Here is a 26,157-nt window from a genome sequence, read left to right on the forward strand (position 1 = left end):
ACACACACACACATACACACACCCATACACATGTACAAACAAACACACACACAAGAAATACTTGAAAACTTGGTTAGATGGTGTTATATTATGTATTTATATCACACTTAAAAAACTTGTTCATCTGCCTCTGGACACCTCAGTTGAATTGATAGGAGCAGGTACTTATAAAACCAAAAAGAATCCGGGCATGGTGGTGCACGCCTTTAATCCTAGCACTTGGGAGGCAGAGGCAGGAGGATTTCTGAGTTCGAGGTCATCTTGGTCTACAAAGTGAGTTCCAGGATAGCCAGGGCTATACAGAGAAACCCTGTCTCAAAAAAACAAACAAACAACCCCCCCCCAAAAAAAAACAAAAAGAAGGCCAGCATTCACAATAGTGATGCCATCTGTATCTGTTGGAGTGGGGTGATGGGAAGCACGCCCCAACAGTTCTGTAGTATCCCCAACAAAGAATGCTGACCCTGAATCTAAGCATGAGAGTGTATCAGACAAGCCCAGCATAAGGCTGGGAGTCTTATCAACAGTAAGCCTTGGAGCGTCTTCACACGTGGGAGGCGAGCCTCAGCAGAGTGTTTATGAGTGCTCATCCTGCTACTTCTTCTGCTTCTCAGGGGTTTGAAGTTGTTACAACAAGAAGCCTGTAAGCAAAATGAAATACCCTTTATTCCTGCACTCAAAGTCCATGCTAGATGACATATCGCGTGATCACACACGCAGTTATAACCCTTTCTATCAGTTCATATTAGGAAATATTCGTTATAATTACAGTTGAGAGTCATTTCAGACTATAATAAGATTCTGCACCTCCTATTAACAAAAAATAAGATTATATGCTAGCTGCTTGGCTAGTTAATTTCAACAGTATATACCTTTCTTTTTCATTAAATGCATGGAAATTTAATTACAATGTCTGATGATATTAAAAGGCTATTTTGGCTTTTTAAATGAATAACTTAATTGCATTATTCCCAAAAGCTGATCACCAAAATTCACAAGCCATGGGAACACCCATCAGTCAGAGAGATACCTTCCCTTTGGCCTCACCAGCCACATTAATAATTACCCATAGTCCAAAAGACTGGAGATACAGATCAGGCTAAGTTCACTGATTGTTCTTCCAGAAGACTAGGGTTCAAATCCCAGCCGTTATAGATAGCTCACAACTGTATGCAGCTCTAATTCTAAAGGATCTACTATATTTTGCTGACCATTGAAGTCAAAACATCCATACACATAAAATAAATTTTAAAAAATATAAAAAAATAATAACCCTTAATCCCAGCACTTGGGAGGCAGAGGCAGGTGGGTTTCTGAGTTCGAGGCCAGCCTGGTCTACAGAGTGAGTTCCAGGATAGCCAGCACTATACAGAGAAACCCTGTCTCAAAAAACAAAAACAAAAATACAAAAACAATAACAACAACAACAACAACAACAACAACAACAACAACAAAATCCCATCGCTTGAGACGATTTTGCAGTTTGGATAATTGTAATGAGTGCCCGCCGCCCCAGCCCCCGCCCCTGCCCCCGCCCCCGCATTGTTATCTTGTGTTGGTAACTTGATAGATCAATTATATTCCATCTGAATGGGGTTTGCCTGCTTCAGTAGTTTTATTTATTTCTAATGTCTAACTGTGTGTTCTCTGAGCTCATTTGTGATCCTTCTGCCTCCTCTGCATCCTGAATGCTGGTGTAACGTCAGTGCATGACAGTGCCCCACTCTTTTATAATATTTCCTGTGACAGATAATACAAAGTACACCATCCCACCTGACAACTCTACCCTCAGCTCCCTCTCTCTCCATCTCCTTGTTGCATGCTTTCCTCTGCTTGTAGGGCTCTCTCTAACTGGTCTTCCTGCTTACCCAGAAGCACCTCCTCTCACACACACTTTTTCAGGCACTTCAAGAGTTCAGGAAACTAGGGAGCCAAGTTACCCCCTCTTTCCCTCAGAGAACATTCTTCGAGTTTTTGAGGGGGCCAGAGGTAACCTGCCCACCCCATGGTAACCATCCCCTTCACCATGTCTGACCTACTCTAAAACACAAATGCTGTGGGCCCAGCCTGCCACCAATAGACCATCCAGTCTCCTATCCAGCTCGTTCCACTGGACACTCATTTCCCTTTGAGTCTCAGGAAAAGCAGCCATTGGCTAGAGCCAACCCCGAGCTAACATATAAAGAGTTTCATCTCTATGCCTTTCCTTTCCTTTTGTAAAACAATACACAGTCCAAGGCCACTCATTACCAGAAACTCTTGTGGAAATTTAACAGTGGAACTCTCAGACTCTTGTCTCACACACACACACACACACACACACACACACACACACACACACACTAAAAGAACCTTTTAAAAAAAAATCCAAGAGGTGCCGGGTGGCGCATGCCTTTAATCCCAGCACTCGGGAGGCAGAGGCAGGCGGATTTCTGAGTTTGAGGCCAGCTTGGTCTACAGAGTGAGTTCCAGGACAGCCAAAGCTATACAGAGAAACCCTGTCTCAAAAAACAAAAACAAACAAACAAACAAACAAAAATTCAAGGGTCATGAATCTGCCTAAGACACAAAGACAGGAACATTAACAGTTTGATGATGTGAGCAAGCCATCTTAAGTTCTCGTAAGTATAATTTAGATGCAACTTTTAAAAGAAGATGATAAATTTGCTGTGTCTGTCTTACTATCTATCTGTCTCCTTAAGGAAGGAGATAAAGTTAAAAAGCAGGAGGAAGAAAAGAGAGATTGGAAGGATGTGAGGATATATTTTCAGTAAGAAATCTTAGAAGGACTATGCCGGGGCCTAGCAAACAAAGAAGTGGATGCTCACAGTCAGCTATTGGATGGATCACAGGGCCCCAATGGAGGAGCTAGAGAAAGTGCCCAAGGAGCTAAAGGGATCTGGAACCCTATAGGTGGAACAACAATATGAACTAACCAGTACCCCCCAGAGCTCGTGTCTCTAGCTGCATATGTATCAAAAGATGGCCTAGTCGGCCATCACTGGAAAGAGAGGCCCATTGGTCATGCAAACTTTATATGCCTCAGTACAGGGGAACGCCAGGGCCAAAAAGTGGGAGTGGGTGGGTAGGGAAGTTGGGGGGAGGGTATGGAGGACTTTTGGGATAGCATTGGAAATGTAAATGAGGAAAATACCTAATAAAAATATTTAAAAAGAAAAAAAAAAAGAAAGCTTAGAAGGAAAGGATTTCGTGGTACTACGCCTTTAGTCCTAGCCCTCATGAGGCAGAAGCAATGGATTCAGATGCGATTACAAGTCAGACAAAGCTGTGGTGAGAGCCTGCAAAAGAATAAACAATAAAGAAAGAAAGGAAAAGAAGGAGGGAAGGAAAAAGGGAGGAAGGAAGGAAGGAAGGAAGGAAGGAAGGAAGGAAGGAAGGAAGGAAGGAAGGAAGGACAACTATGCAGTAAAATTGATTTCTATCTTTAAGTGACTGATTTTTTTGGCTCCCCTGCCCCCTCCCACCTCCCAGTGGGAAAGTAAAGATGGTGACAAACCGGAAGTCTCAGCATATCACAGGGTTGCAAAGGTAAAGCTTGGGCATGAGTAAAGGTGACTAAAATCCCCAAGGTCAAATTCAGCTGGAGGTTATAAACCTAAAATCTAATACTCTCTCTCTCTCTCTTTTGTGTTTTTTTGAGACAGGGTTTCTCTGTGTAGCCCTGGCTGTCCTGGAACTCACTCTGTAGACCAGGCTGGCCTCGAACTCAGAAATCCGCCTGCCTCTGCCTCCCAAGCGCATGCTGGGATTAAAGGCATGCGCCACCACTGCCTGGCCCCAGAATTACAGTTTTTTGTTTCAACAGAAATGATGGGGGCTGGAGAGATGGCTCAGAGGTTAAGAGCACTGACTGCTTTTCTGAAGGTCCTGAGTTCAAATCCCAGTAACCACATGGTGGCTCACAACCATCTGTAATGAGATCTGAAGCCCTCTTCTGGGATGTCTGAAGACAGCTACAGTGTACTTACATATAATAAATAAATAAATCTTTTAAAAATTTTTTTTAAAAAAGAAATGATGGAGGATCTAAAAGAGTTAAGAAATGATAAAGCACTAAACACAGTCTCTGAGGCTAGAGATACAGGTCAGGAACAGAGCACTTGTCCAATATGTGCGAAGTTTGGTGCCATCCCTACGACTAAGTAAACAATAAAAAACGTGTATGTGGATGTTGGTATATAACTTGAGGAGACATCCAATTCTGGAGTAGCATTACTGCTAAACATATACACAGTGGGGCCGAAGAGATGGTTGGCTTAGTAGCTAAGAGCACTGGTTGCTGTCCCAGAGGATCTGGCTGCAGTTCTCAGTACCCAAATGTTGCCTCGCAACTGAAATCCTAGTTAAAGGGGATCTGATGTTCTCTTCTGACCTCTCTAGGCACCAGGTTCACAGACATACGTGAAGGCAACATACCACACGCACACCACACACACACACACACACACACACACACACACACACACACACACACACACACACAAGGAATGACACTATTAGGGGGTATGGCCTTGTTAGAATAGGTATAGCCTTGTTGGAAGAAATGTATCACTATGGTGGTAAAGCCATATGTATCAATATGGCTTTAAGGGCCAATGCTTAAGCTCTACCGAGGGAAGAAGTGCCAGCCTGCTCCTAGCTGTCTTTGGATCAAGATGTGGAACACTCAGTTCCTCCCTTAACATGCCTACCTGGATGCTTCCGTGCTCCTGCCTTGATGATAATGGAAACCCTAACTGAGAGAGAGAGAGGGAGAGAGAGAGAGAGAGAGAGAGCAAGAGAGCTTTATGTTCCTTAGTAGTTATTTAACTGAACAAATGTGTTAGATAGGGTGAGCTGAACTGCTGTTATTTCTTAATTAGCTCTTGAGCATGTGGTGAATGAGAGGCCCAGACTTCTTCCATCTCGGAGCTCCACCACACTTGGGGTCCAGCCATCATCTATGGCCAAATGGAAAGACATATGGAGGAAGCACTCTTGAATCTTAATAGCCCTCTACCATAGATAACACATCTTGGTTTTGCTTCTCTTTAATTAGAAAGAAGTGGATAATATGACCACTGTATCCATCTGGGTCCAAACTGGAGAAACCACAAAGTAACTTTCATGGATAAAGTTTCTGTTTGTTTTGTTTTGTTTTGTTTTGTTTTGTTTTGTTTTGTTTTGTTTTCCGAGACAGGGTTTCTCTGTGTAGCCCTTGCTGTCCTGGAACTCACTCTGTAGACCAGGCTGGCCTGGAACTCAGAAGTCTGCCTGCCTCTGCCTCCCAAGTGCTGGGATTAAAGGCATGCACCACCACTGTCTGGCTATGGATAAAGTTTCATATGAAGACTTCCTAAGCTCCCAGAGACCTGAGAAGCAGAAGTGGCAGTCCCCAAGGCCAGGGAAAGCAGGGCTCAGAAGAGTTGCTGCAGCAGCATGCTTGAGAAGAGTCTCCATATTGTCTTTCAAGACCCAGACTTTATTGGAGACATATATTTGAGGGTTAAAGGTCACCACTAGGTTTTGTGATTTATGAGAACGACTCAAAAACAAAACAAAACAAAACAAAACAAAAAAAAAACCACCACCACCACCACCAAAAACCCCAGAAGTGCTGTACCAGGCAGGGTTGGGCTTATTGAACTAAAAAGATACAGACTAAAGTTAGCAAAGGGGACAGGCAGATAGCACAATCAATGTCTTGGGGACCAAGTACAAGGTTCCATTTGTCCTCTCCCTGTGGGGTCAAACAGCATTTAACTTTTTCAGCAATGATGTGTAGAAATGCTAATGAAGGGCTGCCCACCACAGAAATCTAGGGAGACACAATGTTCTGGCAGAGATTGGAGGTAATCACATAGACATGACTGGTTGTCCACATAACTGGCCTTAGCTATTGGTCTCTAGCTCCTCCAGAGACTGATTCTCGCCACCCCAGGAATCATACTGTCAGCAGAGATTCTTTGGTGCAGCCCAAGGTCTCCCGTGACTAAAGCCTGTCTTATCACACAGGATATCCCAGGGGCTTAAAGGTTATTTTCCAGGAGCCAGGTAGGGGCCGAACCTTTGTGGAATGTGCCATGTTTAGACAATGCAGAACGAGTTAATCCTTTACTGCCGAGAGGGCATGACTGAAGGCTAAAAGTGCTTTGCTAGTGGAATTTGCTAGCAATCCACCGCGTTGGGGGAAGCTGATCAATGAACTCTTGTTCTGTAACTGCCAGGGAGGAAAGACTTGGGGGCTTCCGGACACTGCGCATGGCAGGAGGCAGGCACTTGAGAGGCTGTGAGCTCTGCAGGAGTCAGAAGTACTACGCTGCTCAAAATCTGTTGCCTTCTGGGCTCTGCAGCCGCCAGGCCTTGGAGAAGCTGGGCTACTTACTGCAGGCTCATGCACACCGGAAGTAAATCCCTTTTCTCTAATATCACTCTGGCATCTTATGCTGACAGAGCCAGTCACTAAAGGAAAATGTTTGGAGGACTCAGAACAGTTTCAGAGATGGAAAGAAAAAAGAAAAAAAAAAGATGGTGAATTTGAGTTGAGAAGTCATATATTACTAATAGGCACAGCTGCATTGTAAAGGATGCTGGGAAGTATACTGCAGCCATGTATCTGGCCACAGTCCTACTACTACAAGAACATAAGAAAATTAATCATGGTAGAGGCTATCTCCCTTTGGATATTTTCATGACTCACTCAAAATTCCTAATAGGAGTAGAGCTGACACTGAGCCCAGCTTCACCCTTGCAACAGACGAATGAAGAATTAACTCTCAAATTAATCTCACTGAAAGATTCATTTATGAAATTGTCAGAGTTGGTTATTTATTTGGGTTTGTTTGTTTTTTGGTAAGTATAAATATATGGTCACAATCACTCAATACAACAGGATTTTTAAAATATAAAGCCTTGCTACCAAATAAATATATTTAATTTTAAAAAGATTTACTTTAAAAACTGTTATTCGTGTGTGTAAGTGTATATATGGGACATGTGTTCAGGTGCTCGGTGAAACCAGAAGAGGCCAAGCCCCTGAACTCCTCAACATCTCTGTGAGCAATGATACACATTTTCCAGGTTCACCAAGTCAGATATTTTGAAAAATATCTTTGAACGTTTTATTTATTTAATGAGTATATGGGGAATTTGCCTGCATCTGTGTGTGTGTGTGTGTGTGTGTGTATAAGTGTGTGATGTATGTGCAGAATAGAGGGTCAAACCCCTGGGACTGGAGCTGCAGACAGTTGTGGGTGCTGGGAGTTGAACCCAACCAAGCCCTCTGGAAGAGCAGCAAGTGCTCTTACCTGTGAAGTCATCTCTTCAGCCCCTCAGTTAGGAATTTCTCTTTTAGAGATAACACAGTTAGCCAGACAGATAAGTTCTGCTTTCTTGGAGTTTATTCTCTGTTGGGAAAAACAATCAGCTAATCTTGCAAATGGGTGAATAATTAAACAGTGAGGCCCTCTACTTTAAAAAGCAGCAACTATGGAAAGCGGCAAACATGGGGTTGATTAATGAGTGTTCGAAAGAGTCCTGGAGTACCTTCTGTGGGTGAGGTGTGGTCACATGGAGGTTATGACAGTTGAGGGTCAGGGATGGAGGTATCATAACACTGAAGGGCCAGGGAGTGTCCAAGCTGGGGCAGGACAGTTAAGACAGACTTTGGGGCTTAGTTCAGTGAGCGTGTAACAATTACCCAAATTAGAATATGGACCATTATCCTACAGCACCATTGTGTCTTTCTGATTTCTATCATTATGCCTTAGTTGCATCTATTTGAGATTTCACATAAATAGAATTACACAATATTGTTGCCATATATGTTTTTACCTCAACTCTATGTTTAAGATTGACCTCAGTGTGGTCTCTACCCACACTCTGTAGACTGAGCATCATTTGGCTGGGCAACCACAACTTCTCTGTCCATGGGGATGCCATGAGCTTGAAAAAAAAAAATCACTTAGTACATTTTGGAAAGGAGGTTGGGGTGGGGCAAGAGAGGAGGAGATGAGACCTAAGTGATGGCCCTAATAGTCCAGGGGGCTGAATAACCAGACTGACTATGGAGACAGATCTGAGAGATTCTCAGGAGGTAAAATTAACAGATGTTGGTTCCTATTGCTTTGTCTTGGCAGATGTCTTACCTGGCTTCATTTTGTGGTACATTTATTCCCCAGGAAGTGTGGCAACCCCTTAAACATGTTCTGTGGAATAGCATGCAGTCATTAAAAATGGTATTGTATAGCAATATACTTTAAATCTAATTTTTAAAAATTTATTTATTTACTCTATGTATATGAGTGCTCTATCTGCATGTACATCTGCATGCCAGAAGAGGGCATCAGATAACATGGTTGTGAGCTTATGGTTGCTAGGAATTGAACTAAGGACCACTGGAAGAACAGCCAGTGCTCTTAACCACTGAACCATCGCTCCAGCTCCATACTTTAAGTCTTTACATGTATGTATATATGTATCTATAGGTGTGTGCACGAGGGCACATGTGTTGAAGCACATCTGTGGAAATCAAAGGATAACCTTGAGTGTTGGTTCAAACCTCTACCTTGCTGTGACTATCTTATCCTGCCCACCCTGTCCCCTGGCTTTTATGTCAGCTTTGCTGGGCCATGAGCTTCCAGAAATTTCCTCGTCTCTGCTGAGATTACAGAAGCACGTGATTCCATACCCAACTTTTCATGATTTCTGGGAATTTGAACTCAGGTCTCAAGATTGTATGACAGATTTACCCACTGAGCCGTCGCCCCATCTATATTTTTGATATAGAAGGATTTTAAAATATTTTATTTAAGAAATGAATGAGCTAGCCGGGCGTGGTGGCGCACGCCTTTAATCCTAGCACTCGGGAGGCAGAGGCAGGTGGATTTCTGAGTTCAAGGCCAGCCTGGTCTACAAAGTGAGTTCCAGGACAGCCAGAGCTACACAGAGAAACCCTGTCTCGAAAAAAAAAAAAAAAAAAGAAAAAAAAGAAATGAATGAGCTACGAAACTATGTACAATGTAGTAATGGCCAATTTTTATGTTTTAAGAAGTTAACCAGTCAGTTAACCAATGTGCCAATGTGGGGGTGATCACATCCCTCAGCGCACAGTGGAGGAGACAGTGAGAGCTTCTAATCCAGGTGGGTTTTGGGAATTAACTCAGGTCATCAGGTTTGGCAGCAAGCACCTTTCCTCCCCTGAGCCATCTTGCCAGCCCAAATTTGTGTATTTTAAAAATGACACCTAGAAAGAAGCACACTGGTGTTAAATGCAACCTCTAATTTAAATATTCAAAGTAGTTTTCAATTTCAGTTCTAGATTTTTCAAAATTTCCACAAAGGACATACGATAATTCTAAAATACGAAGGTAATTAAAAAACATTTAATGTTCCTGTGATGGTTGGTATATCCTTGGACCAGGGAGTGGCATCATCTGGAGGTGTGGCCTTGTTGGAATATGTGTGACCTGGCTGGAATGGGTGTGTCACTGTGGGTGTGGGCATAAGATCCTCACCCTAGTTGCCTGGAAGTCAGTCTTCCACTAGCAGCCTTTGGAGGGAGATGTAGAACTCTCAGCTTTGCCTGCACCATGCCTGCCGGGATACTGCCATGCTCTCACCTTGATAATAATGGACGGAACTTCTGACTGAGCCTGTAAGCCAGCCCTAAGTAAATGTTGTTTTTATAAGACTTGCCTTGGTCATGGTGTCTGTTCACAGCAGTAAAACCCTAACTGAGACAGTTCCCAAAATAAGAATGCACCTTAAGAAAATAAAACAAGAATAAACAGAACCCCAAAGCAGTGGGAAGGGGCTAGTGACAGCACCCGCCCCTTCTTCCTTGGCAGTTTTTTTACTCTGAATTTGTGAGAATCTGACCGCTCATTCATATGTTATGCCTGAAGGGCAGGGTTTGCAAGAGGCTGAGTTCCTTTCAAGCCAAGATTTTGAAATCCATGGGGCTTCCTCTGGTCTTAAGTCCAACTTCGAATCCCAGCAGTCCTGAGCGGTTAGGTCTGCCATCCCATGCAAGTTAACCCAGACTATTCTTGATACTCCAGTCCAGGGTCACACCAGAAGCCTGTGGAGAACAGACCCCGCCTTCCTCCACCTTCCTCCGCCTCCCACACTTCTCCAGTCTCCTTTTCGGATTCTTGTTTCTCCAGTGTCTTGGAGTCATGGAGCAGTTAAAGGTCCAGATCTCTGCCCATGCTCCTTCCCCTGTGATTTTATTCCGCCTCAGCTCTTTTTCTTTCTTGGCTTCTACAGGCAGTGAAAGCATAGATCATGGACTTCTACATGGTTTCTGGGAAAAGCATGGATCACAGACATTCATATGGTCTCCAGCCTCAGTACATGCCAGTCTCAGCGATTAACACTCCCATACACACACACACACTTCCTCCCCCCCCCCCTCTTCTCTTCCCCTCTTCTTCTTCTTCTGGTTTTTCAAGACAGTTTCTCTGTGTAGCTAGCCCTGGCTGTCCTGGAACTCATTCTGTAGACCAGGCTGGCTTTGAACTCACAGAGACCTGCCTCTGCCTCCCTAGTGCTGGGATTAAAGCTGTGTACCACCACGTCTGGCTTAGACTTCAAATTTCTATCCCCAGCTTGGAGTTCCCCTAAACTCCAGACCCAGCATCCCAGCTGATATTTTTTTCTAATTTAATTATTTTATGTGTATGACTATTTTGCTTCTCTCTCTCTCTCTCTCTCTGTGTGTGTGTATGTGTGTGTGTAAACTATGTGCATGCCTGGTGCCAGCCCCTTGCAACTGGAGGTGGAGACAGTTGCTAGGCACCAGGCGAGTGCTGGGAATTGAACTCAGGTGCTCTGCAGGAGCAACAAGTGCTCTTCACCAAGGAGCCAACTCTGCAGTTCCCCACCTGATTTCTAACGGTTGCATAAGTAAAATATGCCTTGGGTGAAGGCCTGGTTTTCCCATCACAAATCATTTCTCTTCATGTTTCTTTGTTTCAATTCACAGCAATGTCAACTTTCCTTGGCCCCAAACCTTGCAGCTGTAATTAAACCCTCTTTGCCCCAACAACTGCCCAAAGTTTATTAGGTCTGACTTAGCCCTGCCGCCTGGGCTTTTGCAGCAGCCTAGGTTTGGTTTTCTTGCTTCCTTCCTTACCCTCTCCTGTTCCTTTCAATTTTAGAAGTCAAAAGAACACTGTTTGCAGTGCACGTCAGATGAGGTCACCTCTCAGCTCAGAAAACCAGAACAAAGCAGACCCTGGTGTCCTGAGAGCCTGTTCTGCCTAAGGTGGCATTGTCCTTGATCTCTCTGTTGTCCTAGCCCTTCCACAGATGCCCAGCCAGCTTCAGTTAAGCCGGTTTCAGACTCTAGTTTCTGATAAGTTATTTCTCCACTAGTGAAATAAGCCAATTCAAGTCAGGTTTGTGTGTGTGTGCATGTGCGTGTAGGTTTATCGGGAAGCTGCTCTCTGAGAATTTCACTGGTCCAAAGGCCAAGGAAGTTGGGAGGGGGAGGGGGAGAGGAAGGGGGAGGGGGAGGGGGAGAGGGAGCTCACTCAGGGCATGGCGTCTTCTGTGTTGGCCACTAACACTGAGCAGACCTCTTCTGGGTAGTTCTGATTCCATTCTGAAGGGGGATACATCTCGGTTCCATCATTCAGTCAGGTGTCAGTTGTCACTTATTCGAAAGACAATTTGGCTGTGGGGAGAATCACTATGGAACCCACCCAGTCCCTAGGCAGCTCTCAGGCTACTGACAAAACATTTCTCTAGACTAGACACATAACACACTAACTGTCGCCATCTGGCAAGAAACGGCATTCCATGGCAGGTGCTGCTCTGGGATGTGTGGCTGAGGGAAAGAAAGCAAATACAAATCTTTATGCTGTGGACCTTATGTGGCAGAAGGGACCAAGAGAACAAAAGGGTGACATTTGTCAGAAGATGCTAGCTACTGTGGAAGAAGGGGGTGGTTAGGGGTGCAGCTTTAAATCTTGAGGTTAAAGAAGGTCTCACAGTTGAGCCAGTTAAGCAAAGACTTGAAACTCTTGGTGCCACATGACTGGCAGCCATCTTTGTTACGGGAAAGTTGTACCTTCAACACAACTTCAACTTTATCCTTCTAAATTTTGTCTGTCTGTTTCAAATTATGAATGTTTAGTGGTCACTCCATGCTTGTTTCTATCTTAAGTGCGTGAGAAATAAAAATGCTGTTTTGTTCTCCTGCCACCAGCTGCCTAGACTCAGAATTTACCTTTGGGCTTTCTAACCACTAGATTTATTTAATGAGGTATCAAAACCACACCTCCATGCATTCATGCTAAAAGAAAAATTAAAAATATAGTATATTTAATAATCAACATATATAATTTCAAGGTTAAGCCTAGGTGCGTGCCCTCTCTCTCCTTCTTTCTTTGCACAAGCTTTTTCTCTTCCCCTTTCTCTCTCCATGGCAACTTCCCTGGCCTCTGTCCTTGGGGCCAGTGAACTTGTCAGAGAGCAGCGCACACACCTTCCATCCCCTGGGAACTATCCCCTGCCTTCTAGGCCTTCTAGGAAGTGGCACCTTACCTCATTGACCTAGGATGCTCTTCAAGATCCCATAGCTGGGGTCACAACCCACACGGCCAACCTCCCAGAGTCCAGCTTGATTTTGTATGGTGGCCACTATGAACATTCTGAAGAGTAATTTTGGAGGCTGAGAGTCCTATTTTCGTATTTGATTTCGACCAAGTGTTCCCATTTCAGAAAGCTGTGCTCTGCAAACTGTAAAGTGCTATCAAATGGTTAGCTGAGGACCACTGCCAAGGTCAACAGACTGAAGGCTGGCTGTCAGAGCCAGCTCTTCAACTGGAAGGACTACCGGAAGGCTAGACACTCAAGGATCCCTCTCTAAATAGGGTCTATGTGGTTGTCAGAACCAGGACACAGCTGCTTGTCCAAGTCCCACCATGGATCCCTCTATATGAAGCACAATATATTTACCAGAGAGAACCAGTGTTGATTTTTAGCACTATATTGGATTTTCAGGACTCTCGCCCCCCCCCCCCCCGATTTGGCTTGCATTTTTTGAGACACATTGTGCTCTACCTACCTGACTGCTTGGCAAACTACCTTTGCCAAAGCTCGACTGTCTTGAGTGTTTTTCTTCCACACTATCCAAGTCCCAGATGCATTACAATTTAGACTGTGAGCTCTGGCTTTCAAACCCCGTCTTTTGTCCTCATACATTTTCTTTGTCATCTAACAGCTGAATGGACATTGTTCCCCTAACCTGGCTCGTGAAAGAGGACACCATGAAGACACTTGACATTCTCTGGCTTCCTTACCCCAGCATCCAGCACTAGCCAGGCCACACTATCAGGGGACCTCTGGCACGAGGCTAATGATCTGGGTCTGAGCCTAGGCTAGATAATGAGCCCGAGGAGAATAGTTTTATCGTAGTCAGGCACCCGAGGAGAGCCCCTTTGTCCCACACACCCTGCCTCCTTTCCCTGAGCAGCTTTTCTTCATCTGTCAAAGCTAATGGAGTTTTATGTGGCATTCATTCATCTCCCACATGTCTCCATTCGAGCGGCTGTGTACCAATTCAGTCTTGGATGTTTCTACACTTCGGGACTTGTAGAACAGTGAGAGAGAGCAGATACCTTACAGAAAGCCTTCTGTTCCAGGCCCTACAAGGCTCCACTTTGTTTCTCTTCTGCAATAGGAGTCTCGAAAGCCCCAAGTTAAAAACTGTATAACAAGGATGAAACAGGAGCCCAGCACACAGGATGCTGTGCAACTCTGCCAATGACTTCCATGTATCCATGTATGTGTTACATGGGATATATTTCCCCCAAGAGCGGTGGACATGGAGGGAAGATTATCTACTGCTACAGGCACAGGAATAATTAAAAAAAAAAAAAAGAAAGAAACAAAGAAAGAAAAAGAGAGCCAGGCAGTAGTGGCACACACCTTTAATCCCAGCATTTGGGAGCCAGAGGCAGGCAGATTTCTGAGTTCGAGGTCAGCCTGGTCTAGAGTGAGTTCCAGGACAGCTAAGGCTACACAGAGAAACCCTGTCTCACAAAAGGAGAAGAAAGGAAAAGAGAGAGAGAGAGAGAGAGAGAGACAGAGAGAGAGAGAGAGACAGAGAGAGACAGACAGACAGAAAGAAAGAAAGAGAGAGAAAAAAAAGAGAAACTTGCTCTTCTTTTGAGGAACCATCAAAAAAATATTTTCACTTGTCCAAAACAAAACCTATTAGGAGAAAAACTCGGAAATGATCTTTGTGTTTAGCAGTTTTAAAATTATCAACCAAAGGGGCTGAGTTAGAAGAAAAGGAATCAAAAAAAAGGTCTTGCCTAGTTAATCTTTTCACAGAATCCAAGGTTCAAACAAAATCATGCCTTAAGGGAGGCAGGGTGGGCTTGGGGTGGAGTGGCTAGCAGTGGGTCAGATGTTCAGCCCTAACTTAACTCCGTCATCCAATAAAGTTCAATAGCTGAAGGTGGGGGCAGGAGTTGGGGGAAAGCCCAGTTGCTTCTTGCTTACTTGAAAATGAAAACACCGAGTGCAAGAAAGAGGCAGGTTGCAGGAATGCGTAAGGAAAGCAATCTTCTTTATTGTACACAGTACAGAATATACGCAGCTCGGCAGGGTGCACGCGGCCCTTTGCAGGGGGAAGTAGTTCAAATCCACACTCTGGAAAAGAAGCAAATGCATGAAAGGAGCCCCACACCTTGACGGGGACGGCTCTGCGGGAGGTACATGAGTCCCGTGGGAATGCAAAGTGGCGCGACTGTCCCATGTCCCTTGACTGGCACATGTGCCGTCAAAACAGGAGGGACAGCTCAGGCTACGGAAGATTCTTCTCAATCCGCCCCCCAAAACAGCATAAATTCACTAAAGAAAACTAAAACAAACCCCACACCAGTATAAGTGAAGAGAGGAAGAACAAAAAAAAAAAACCCAAAATCTATACAGCATTTACAACAAATAAATCTCTAGCCAGTTGGGGTAAAATATGCATCTATGGATAGACTGTGTATAGATTAGAAAGCTATAAATATGCTTATGAAAGAGTCCTTTCATCAGAGTACAATGCTAATTAAGGCCCAAGCTTCAGGTTTGACGCCTCTGTGGGCTGACTAGGTTCTCATAGCTCTAAAACATACCCCTCGTTCCTGTGAACCTCCTTCACAAGTCATGAGAAGGCTGTGGAGTGTCCCACGCTCAGTCAGCTCTGTGTCCTGTCCCACACGTGAGGAACACAATGTGTGGAGTGTCAAGGACAGCAAATTCCTGTCAATCAGGCAGCAAAGCACTGGCGTTTCCTGCTGACGTCCCCACCGCTCCAAACCCAATCTGTACACAGCTTTAGTTTGGTTGTTTAGAACATCCCCAATATAATACAGCAATCAGAATAAAAAATTTAAAAAAACGAAAAAGTAGCAGGAAGCCAGTAATGCTAGCTAGCACTGCTCTACCTGTGCGTGACAGGTAAGTTTCAGACCCTGGGGAACGGCTGTGCAGGGTCCAAAGTCCAAAACTGAAAGAAAAAGGAAAACAAGGCAGATGCCTGGGTCCCCAGCAGGTGACCAGTCGTTAAATGGACATGACATGTATGTACTATATGACATGTGTGTAGTACATGACATGTATGTAGTATGTGACATGTATGTAGTATGTACATCTGCTTCCCAGAGAAGGAGAGTTAGTGAGCATGGAGAACTATACACGTAGAACGCTAAGCTGTGTCCAGGCTGCCCTGCACACTTAAAAAAATGTACAGATCAGGTTATACGCCTCAACAGGTTGTCTGGTGCAGAAAGCACTAAGCAGGCTTCTGTGTGGCGAAGGGGAAGCCCCAGCAGATCCCCTCGCAGGCTGCAGCATCTTCCAAAGTAGGCACTGCCCCACCCGAGGGATGCAGTGCAGGTACCAAAAAGGGGTTTGTTTTTTGTTTGTTTTTGCTTTAAATACCAAAACTACAAAAATCAGTTTATATAAACTGTTTTTTCCCCAAAACAACCTCCAAAAGCAAGATGAACCCTTCCCCCCCAAATCAAAGCAAAACAAAATACTGTCATGTTCATCATCTTTTTAAAACAAGCCGTCTGCGCTCAGCCGTGTGACTGGGAGGAAGGGACTTGATTTACTTATGGTGACGGCTCGGCTGGAAGGAAGGCCAAAGAGGAACGCGGTCTGAGAGCCATGGAGTGAGTAACGGCTCTCCTGGCCTCCCCAGTTCTGGACTACAGGGGAAAGATTTCAGAATGAGCTACAAGAGTTTTGCAATTTCAAGCCTCAATGGTCTGAGCCTCCCCGACTCAGCCTTATCGACTGTCCTATGGGTGTGCAGTTTCTTCCCAAAGAATTGTGCAAGTCAAAGCCTCCTGTGTGAAGGCATTTTAGTAGTCCATGATCAACGCAGATTGTCATACACTCGGTCCCCTTTCATGGGCGCTAACCCTGAACACACTGCAGTACTGCTCTGCACATACTGGCCATGGTGGCAAGGAGGACGGTATCCACGTCTCCCCAGGAAGTGGTGGTTTTTGTCTCTCCCTGTTCCCACTCCTCCCGAGCCAAGGTATTTGTCTTAAAGGGTGTCGAATCCAGAGACAGCTTGGGTTCTCCTGATAATACTCAAAGGGCAAGCTTTAGGAACAGCCAAGAACACAAACAAAACCACTGCCCTCGGTTGCCTGGATGAGGACTGCTAGCTCTAGGGTGTGGCTACTCGGCCATTCAGAAACTTAGTAAGCGAAGCCTTCGGTGTAGGGGAGGCTGCTGCAGCGATCCATGTCCAGGAGGTAAGCAGGGTTGTCTTCAAAGTGAGTCAGAGGCAGCGTGTCCTCCTCATTGAGGGGGCATTCGGATTCTGCCTTCAGGAACGGGCGCTGATTGTCCGGGAAGGCCATAGAGAAGAGTGCATCCGGGTCACACACAAATTTGTAGACGTAGCGTTCCCCAGCCACCTGCGTGAGAAGACAGATCACACGAGACTCAGCTGGAGCACGACACTCGGGGGTGAGGGGACTCCAGTGAAGAAAATGAGAACTTCTAAGATGCCAACCTCTCAGGGAGTCAAGCGCCAAAGGGGCTAAGTAGCAGCTGATTATTCCAATCGCATCTTAGGGACCTATTCCCCACCAAGGGTTTTGTTGACACCTCAGCTCAGTATTTTAAAAGACAGCATTTAAATTTTTGGATTTCAAATGCATGCAGGGGCAGGCTCCTTGAGCAGTAAGGAAGCCGTATTCTACCTGTACTGACAGGGGCTGGTGTGGTACTTAAGTCACAATGCAGATGCCAGACCACATTTCCAGTGACCTCCAGAGCTTATGGTTTTCCCAGGATGGACGTGCTATTTCGAAGGGCTCAGAGCCCTGTTTTCTTCGAAGGCACATGACTCAAGTCAAGAATCTTCCATCACTGTTTCTTTCACCTTTGAGGCAGGAACCCTTCTGTCAAGCCTAGAATTGGCTGAAATAGTTCTAGGGATTGAATCACCTGACTTCCCAGGCTAGAATTACCTGGGTTCTGGGGATCTGAACTCCAGCCCTCTTGCATGGAAGGAGCTTTAACTACTGAGCAATCTCCCAAGCTCGCCAATTAAGAATATGATCAGCCAGCTTCTGTGGAACTTCAGTCTGTTGCAGGCCCCAGACTCCACCTTGGCCACACCTGTCACTTTAGTGCATGGGTCTGTTGAATTGGAACTCACTATGTAGCTCAGGTTAGCCCTGAACTTAAAATCCACAAGCCTCAATGGTCTGAACCGCCCAACCCAGCCTATGGACTGTCCTATGGGTGTGAGGTTTCTTCCCAAAGAATTGTGCAAGTCAAAGCCTCCTGTGTGAAGGCATTTAGTGGAGGGAAGCATTTAGTGGCTTTGGCTTGGCACCAATCCAAGGGCAGCATGGCTTCCAGTATTGACATCATCACTAGGTCTCTGTTCCATTTAGGGACTCAGGGCATGAACCACTTTTGACATGACAAGCTATCTTCCCTTACAACCATCTCTTTCAGCCACGGTCACAATAAAGCAACGGGTACCACATTAGTATTACTTGGACATTTTCAGATGTATCGCCGAGACTACAACAGAGGACTGCATTTGCTCTGTAAGGGATAGAAGAGGTCACATGACTGACCAGCAGGCTACCAAATGAGAATGTTAAGATCTGAACCCACTCCAGTCACAGTTCTCAGTCTATGCTCAGCAATTGAGTCAGTAAGAAGGACACCCCTTTCTCCTTAGTCCCGAGCCTCTGTGCCTTGAACTGCATTCTTTCACGTTTGACCTGGGTCTGGGAGTAACACAGGGACGATGACACTTATAGAGGTTTGGATGAGAAACGCCCCAATAATCTCAGGGCATTTGAACACTTAAGTCTGCAGTTAGTGGCAATGTTTGTGGAGGCTTAGGGGTGTGGCCTTGTTGGGGGCGGGGGGGGGGGGGGCCCGCAGCGGGCGCATGCCAGCCCCAGTTTAAATGTCTCAGTTTCCTGAGTATGGTTCGGGATGTGAGTTCTCAGCATCCATTCCTGCTGCCATGCCTGCCACTTCCTGCCAGAACACTTAACCCCCCAGAACGTAGGCCTACCCACCCACATGAACCTTTCACTCTATGCGCTGCTTTGGTCATGGTGCTTTAATCAGTGAACAGAATCGCAAATGACAAAACACTTCTTCCTGCGTTGGAGATTTGGTCTGAGGCTATCAAGTGGGTTAGAGGGAAAATGGGAATGAATGCTAATGGATATAGGTTGGGTTTTGTTTTTGGTTTTGTTTTATTTTTGCGGGGAGAAGTGGTGGTAGTTGGCAAAATACCATAAAATTAACTAAAGTCTATGTAAATCCTCCAAAAAATGAGATAATTTTCAAAATATTAAATGCTTCTTGTCCCAAGCACTCTAGGGAAATACAACCTGTGCACGTAGGCTCCCCCACTGTGTAAATGTTAGAGTCTGGGGAGATGCATAACATATGTGATATTTAAGAAAGCTGCGTTCAGTCCCATCTTCCACGTATCAATGGGATTTTTAAGGTTGAAGTCCCTTAACACCTTACTCTAATAAGGACTCTATAGTGGCTTTTTAAAAAATATTTTATCTTCTATTCTGCAAAGAGAATAGCCTCTTAACTGAATGAGATGGCTACTATTTGTTAAACTGAGGGTCTCTTAAGTTCTAGGCTGTATAGGTTTAAAAGAGAAACAGGTTTTCCTTATTCTTCTAACTCGTTGAGATGGTACCCCACTGAATGACAAGAGCAGATGCTGTGCCCTAAATGTTTTCACAACTAAAGGTTTCAAGCTGTATGGAATGGAAAATTGTATGTCGATTTCTTCATGTCTTGCTTTACACAATAGAAGCGAACCTAAAGCCTTTGGGTCTTTTTGTCACTGGAGGCAGCTTTCGAAAAGCAGAAGCCAGTTTCTTCTTGTTTTCCACAGCAACTTCTGTCCGCATGTACAACATTAAAAGCACTTTTTTTAAAAAAAAGCCTTTTTTGTAATATGTACATGTATGAGCCCGAGTGTAGTTTTGTGTATCATGTGTGTACTGTGTCTGTGGAGGCAAGGATAGCATCAGACCTCAGGAGCTGAAGTTACAGAAGGCTGTGAGCTGCCTGACGTGGGTGTTGAGACCTGAAGTCAGGTCTTGGGAGAGAGGCCAGTGCTCTCAAACGTTGAGCCAGCCACTTCTTCAGTCCTAAAGGTACTTTAAATATCCATGTGCCTCCTTTTTACTTCAAGTTTTAGGAGACAGGAGCTTATGTAGCATGACTGACCTAGACTGTGATATACAGGTGAAACAGGCCTTGGCTTCCCAGCCCTCGGTTTCTACCTTGCCAGGGCTAGCGCTACAGGTGTGCCACTATCTCCTAATGCTTCTCATTGTTATGGTTCCCGGTACCGCAGACTCACTGATGAGGCTCAAGTCTTCTCCTAGCGATTGTAAATGACCTTATCACTGAGGTTAGGGACTCGCTCCTTGAAGGCAGCAGAGCGTTCTGAGCATCTGTAGGTGCTTACCTTCTGCATGATGCCCTTTTCATAGTAATAGCGGAGAGAGCGGCTCAGCTTGTCATAGTTCATGGCTGGCCGATTCTTCTGGATACCCCAACGGCGAGCAACCTGGAAGGACAAGACAGCCCAGATCTAAACACGTCCCTAGGATATTCTGGCACTCAATGGCTCTGGCTAACAATCAGTCTCTCTAACTTGGAAAGGAAAGCGTTTAACTCTCTCAAGACCAAATATTAAATAAAGGTGATGATTGGGCTACAGTGCCTAGGAGGTGAGACCTGGGGTAGCCGTGTAACACTGTAAGACTAGCGGACTTGTTGGCATCCCAGAGGAACAAGCTCTCTACGGTTTCTCCATTTATGAATTATTGACCAATACTCACGGACCATTAACATATTGCCATTAAGTGCTATGGTTTCTGTAGCAGTCAATAAGGAATAATTAGAATGGTCATTCCTGAAACATTAGGAACATGCTAGTGAGCTGCTAATGGGCCTTCAGAGCAGAAGTTCAATTCTAATAAGATTGGAGAGGGGCTGGGAGATGTTTACTTATTGCAGCTCTCGGACTGAGGGGGGTTCATATCATTATAGCTACTGCCATCAGCTCTTGGCTCCCAGCAGACCCACAGAATGGACAGTAAAGCACACAGCACCATTATCCATTTAATGAAAAATTAACAGGGCTCCTCCCACAGTTCTAAAGTGCATTATAGTAACCTGGTCCACTTGAGGGGCAGGGATGAGGAGATGTAATTGGAGCTTTGGGCAAAAAGGCATTGTAGTTGGGAGATCTCCTACTAGAGAGTCAGATTATCAGGACAGCCGATCAAGTTCTGTTCCCAGCAGGTAAACATTCGTGTTCCTGCTTGAGAGCGAGTGACTGTCAGGGTGGATCCACTGTGGAAATGTAAGCTGTCTGAGGTCTTCATTCTAGTCAACTTTAGAAACTTTGGCTGGACACAGTCACACACACCTTTAATTCAAGCACTCAAGAGGCAGAGGCAGATGGACCTCCTGAGTCTAAGGCCAGCCTGGTCTTCATCTATGAACAGCCATGACTACACAGAGTAAACCCTGTCTCAAAAACCAAACCAAAACAAACAAACAACCCCGCCCAAACAAAACACCAGTAACAAAAACCCACCACACTTCAAAACAGCCAACCTAACCACATCCTTTTGCTGTTCGTCTACATTTTGTGTTATTTAGAGACAGGATCTCTCTAGCCCAGGCTTGCTTCATACTCGCAATCTTCCCTCCTCTGCTTCCAGGTGTTTGATCATATGCACCATCAAGCCCAACTCGCTCTTTTGAGACGCACGCATGCACACACATGCACACACATGCACACTGCCAAAGACAAAAGCCAAAGGTTAAACGTGGAGGTATGTGGAAAGACAACAGCAGTCCACATCAACTATTTCGATGCAGTGACAGAAATGCCTCCTGATTTCAGGACTCTTGAAGGACCTCTTCCAAATACCAGAGACGACCTGAGATGGAAGAACTCATCTGGCCTCATTATACCAGAGCAACCCACTAGCCAGGCTTCTACTACTCTGCCCTCCGAGAAATCTTATGCAACTTTAATTTCCACTTTTTTTTTTTAAAGTGTGTCTCGGGTAACCACAAATCTTGGTCTCCCAGAGTTCCATCCTTCATCATTCAAGTCTATCTTCAAGAAAAGCCCAAAAGGCAAAACCTAGCAAAACCGAAATCCTGGTTAGAGGTCATTTTTATTTGAAACAGGGTCTTATTGTGTAGTTGTATTGGTAGCTGGCCTGGAATGTCCTATGTAGCCCAGGCTGGTTTCAGGTAGCCCAGTCTTAGCCTCTGGGGTGCTGGGATTAAAGGTGTGTGCCAACGTGCCCCTTGAAGGTAAATTTTTTTTTTAAAAGAGGACCTTTATCATAAAGGGATATTAGATTTTGTCACAGGCCCTTCCTATAGCTAATTAAATGATCATGTGGTTTCTGTCTTTGAGTCTATTCATGTGATAAGTTATATTTATTGATTTATTTGTGTTGAACCATTTCTGGAATGGTTCTTCATAGTAGTGGGTGATCTTTTTGATGTTTTCTTTTTCTTTTTAAAATAGATTTACTTATTATTTTATCTAAGTACACTACTGTAGCTGTCTTCAGACACACCAAAAGAGGGAGGTTGTGAGCCACCATGTGGTTGCTGGGATTTGAACTCAGGACCTCTGCAAGAGCAGTCAGTGCTCTTAACCACTAAGACATCTCTCCAGCCCCAAAGGTAAATATTTTAAATCAATGGAAATATATTGCTAATAAGAAAAACCTGCAGACAGGGTGGACAGCAACCACAATCTGAAACTCACTGCCAACTAGTCTGCCCCCGGAGTGACAGGAACATCACGGCAGCTGCCAGTCTCTTTACTCCACTCTGTGGTAGAAAACAATTTTGCCTAGTCTTCGGCTTGAGTGGTGACCTCTCCGCTGTCAGCGCTTACTGGAGAGGTTTTGTGTATGTGCAGATCTCAAAGCTGCTCTGGTAGCTATGGTTACTGACTCATCCACCAGGCCGGTGCCCTATGATTCAGTGGCCTCACCATTGCGCTCCCTCTATAGCAACGTGTGATGAGCTGGAGACTCAGGCAGTCCCTATTTGGTGGTAGGAGGAGCAGGCGAGAGAGCACACTGCCAGCTCACTCCTTTCCGCTTCCTAAGTTAGAGAATGTACATTTTGGGAGCTGAGGCTAGAGGGGGAGGGGATGAGGGAGGGACAACAGGGGACTCACCTATTCCTCTTCAAAGAGCAAGCACGCAGTCACAGAACAAGGAGAGGCTCTTTCTAGCAACACCAGCTTTTAAAACCTCCCATGGCATCACTGATCTGCCACACGTTCAACATACAACCCTGTCCCCCTCTCCCCCCAATATTCACATTGATTCACAGTTAAAATGGCTCCAGATTAAAGCCGAGTCAGTCATAATTGAGAGGGTGCGAAGCTGGATGACTATCAAAAGACATTTGATTAGGGGGCCTGCCAAAACGCAGTTCTAAAACCACAATTTCCATGCACAGTGTAATGGATATTATGGATAATTACCCAGAGTGCACTACTCAGCCACACAGCTGCCTACAATTACATCCCCAACAGCTTCCTCCTCTGCTTCACCCTTTAAGTTCCCCCACGACAACTTCTTAACAGCTTTTCCCCAGGAGTTGGTGGTATCTTTCTGACATGAACAAGGACAGGGTCCTCACCACTATACAAAGAGCAGCAGGAGAAAATGCACACATCGTACAGGCCAAGGCTAAGGGCTCCAAAGACTGTAAAGTGCCCCGTATGAAGCTCAAAAATGAATCTCAGTGTCCAAAAGGGGGGGGGGGGAGAGCAGCCGCTAAAGAAACAAGGCTGGTGGGAGGGAGGATGGTTCAGTGGGCAGAGGCACCAGGAGGCATCTCCTGGATCTTGATGGGGAGAATTCACTCCTGTGGGCTGCAACACATGCAGACTTACTGAGCCATCCCCACAATGAAAATGCAATAGTGATGATGACGATGATGATAACAGCCATAATAACGCTACTCAATCAACAGAGAGAGAGGCTCAGGGCCATCATAGGCTTCACATGTGACTTGAAGCCACTTGGTATTTAGGAGCATTCTGCGTTAATAGTAGCTCCTTCATTAAGTAAGAAAGCAGGAGCCCTCTGCCATATGTTCACCCTTTCCCTTACCGCTGGCAGGAGAGTGGAAGATTCAGTAACAGCCTTACAGAGGCTCATAACCAGGTTTACCTGCAGCTGGACAGCCTGCGCTCAGGCCCCAGGCGGTGGCAATAAAGTCATAAAAGCTCCTGTTTGTGGAATGAGATCAATCAATAAGGGCTGCCCACAAAACAGGCTTACTTTCCTTTCAAAAGGCCTCGATGAGTCAAGCAAGGTACTATTCTATCGCTGAGCCTCACGTGGTAAACCAAGCCATGTTACTAGGAAGCCAGTGAGGGAGGAATGGGCCTACGTGGGAGCCTTCCCCATGACAGGAGGCTGAGCCTCTCTATCTCCACACAACTGAGCACAATCAGAGGCTGTCTGCAGCATTCCACGCTGACAGCATTTTTGTAAGTAAACAGGCCACAGGGAATATCATGTTTATATGTGCACACAAGTATGTATGCGCTGTTATGTTCATTCGGAGGCCAGAGAGACAAACTGGGTATCTTCCTCAGCTGTCCCCTACTTTATCCTTTGAGATCAGTCCTCTCTCTAGACCTGGACCTCATCCATTTGATTAGGCTGGACAACCAATGAGCTCCAGGGATCTGCCTGTTCTGAATCCCTGACTGTTGGCATCACGGATATGGGTGTTGGAGATACACGCTGCAGCCTTCACTCTTGTTGTGGCTGGCATTTTTACTGAGCTTTCCCCCAGTCCCCACTCTCTGTATGTTTTGTACCACTTTAAATGAGGCCGGCCATTTTGAGCCAGTGCAAGGTCATCCTCCCCACCCCCACCTCGTTTCTAATCCACTTTTTTCTCTTTCTCCCGATCAGCTTTCAGACCATGTCCTTCTGAACAGAGTGTCGGGGTGTCACCTCCTGCTGTTAACTCTGCAGACCTTAATGGAGTACTTCCCAGGAGTGCAGTTCCCATTTCTACAATACCGAACTCTGGGACAGCGGTTGTCTGACCACACACTATTAAAAGGATAGGTCTGCCAGTGAGAGTGGGGATGTGTGTGCATCTTCTCCATCTTTAACTTTTTAAACTCTAAGCCAAATAGAAACGAAAACTGCTCCCTTTGAAATGGGTTACACTAACAACCTGCTTAAATGCTCTACGCTGAATGTGTTCAGGAAGAGGGCCTACAGTAGCACCTTCTTCACTGACAAGAAGGTAGTTCTGTCTTAGGGCTTTCTGTTAATAGCGCTGGGCAAAAAAGATGACAACAAAGTTTCTTTTTCCGTTAAATAATAATGGAAGTAACTACTGGTGTTGCTGTCTCGTTTTATGTCAACTTTACACCAGTTAGTCATGGAGGAGGAGAGATGGAGAAAATGCCTCCATCAAAGCCAGGCTGCAGGCAAGCTTGCTGAACAGTGACTCTCAACCTTGTGGACGACCCTTTCATTGGGGCCCCCTAAGACCATCGACATATTGGATAGTGACATTACGATTCATAAGAGTAGCAAAATTATAGTTATGAAGTAACAACAAAAAATAATTTTATGGCCGGGGTCACCACAACAGGAGGTATATTGCATTGGGGGGGGGGGGAGGTTGCAGCATTTAGAAGGTTGAGGACCACTGCTGTATAGCATTTTCTTAATTGGCGTGGGAGAACCCATTCAGTGGTGGGTGGGGACCCCCTTGGCTTTTATAAGTAGGCTGAGCAAGTTAGGGGGAGCAGGCCAGTAAGCAACACTTCTTCGTGGCTTCTGTGTCAGCTCCTGCTTCCAGGCTCCTGCCCTGAGCTTGGTTGATGAACAATGATGTGAAGTATAAACCAAAACCAAACCAGAAACAAACAGCCCCACTATCCTCTCATCATGGTGCTTTACCACAGCAGCGCAGAATAGCAACCCTCACTCCAACAACCAGCATCGTACAAAACAAGAGTTTTTGAAAAAGCATCTCTATTCTGGAGAGATGGCTAGAAAGATGGCTCAGCAGTTAAATAAAAGCTCTCTGCTCTTGCACAGGACCCATGTTAGGTTCCCAGCACCCACAGAGTAGAGCCACCACCAAACTCCAGGGGACCCAATGCCGCTTCCCGGCTTCCATGGGCACTGTACACACACGACACACCTACATACGGCCAGGTATACGCACATCAGCACACACAAAATAAATACTTTAAAATCTAAAACTGAAACTGTAAGCCATAATACAGCATCAACAGGAAAGTAACGGAGACGCCCGGACTCACCTCTTCCGGTTCTATGAGCTTAAATTCCATGCCTCGGCCAGTCCAGGCGATGAAGTGGGCATTGGCTGGGTCATCCAGGAGGGTGACAAGGAACTGCCACAGCTGCAGAGAGCCTCGTCTCTGATAAGGAGGCCCCTCTCGATACATGGTGGGCTCCTGCTTGACTTTGCCTGTGTGGGACAGGGGTGTGCATGCAATCATTTCGGCTGAGGATTTGCAGGGAAGCAGTGGCTACTGGTGACTGAGTC

The 26,157-nt window shown here is 45.4% G+C and overlaps 1 protein-coding gene across 2 annotated transcripts in view; it reads right to left on the minus strand.

Moving 5' to 3' along the window:
* Nucleotides 1–14,567: 14,567 nt before the first annotated feature.
* Etv5 (ets variant 5) overlaps nt 14,568–26,157 on the minus strand; it is a 58,258-nt gene continuing 46,668 nt past the window's right edge. For both annotated transcript variants that reach the window (NM_023794.2, NM_001358428.1), the window contains exons 11-13: nt 25,910–26,079; nt 20,012–20,113; nt 14,568–16,946 (exon numbers count right to left, since the gene is read on the minus strand). In NM_023794.2, coding sequence (NP_076283.2) covers nt 16,725–16,946; nt 20,012–20,113; nt 25,910–26,079 — 494 coding nt within the window. In that variant the 3' untranslated portion in view covers nt 14,568–16,724. The remainder of the gene's footprint in view (nt 16,947–20,011; nt 20,114–25,909; nt 26,080–26,157) is intronic.

This window comes from Mus musculus, chromosome 16, assembly GCF_000001635.26.
Source record: "Mus musculus strain C57BL/6J chromosome 16, GRCm38.p6 C57BL/6J".
NCBI classification, from domain to species: domain Eukaryota; kingdom Metazoa; phylum Chordata; class Mammalia; order Rodentia; family Muridae; genus Mus; species Mus musculus.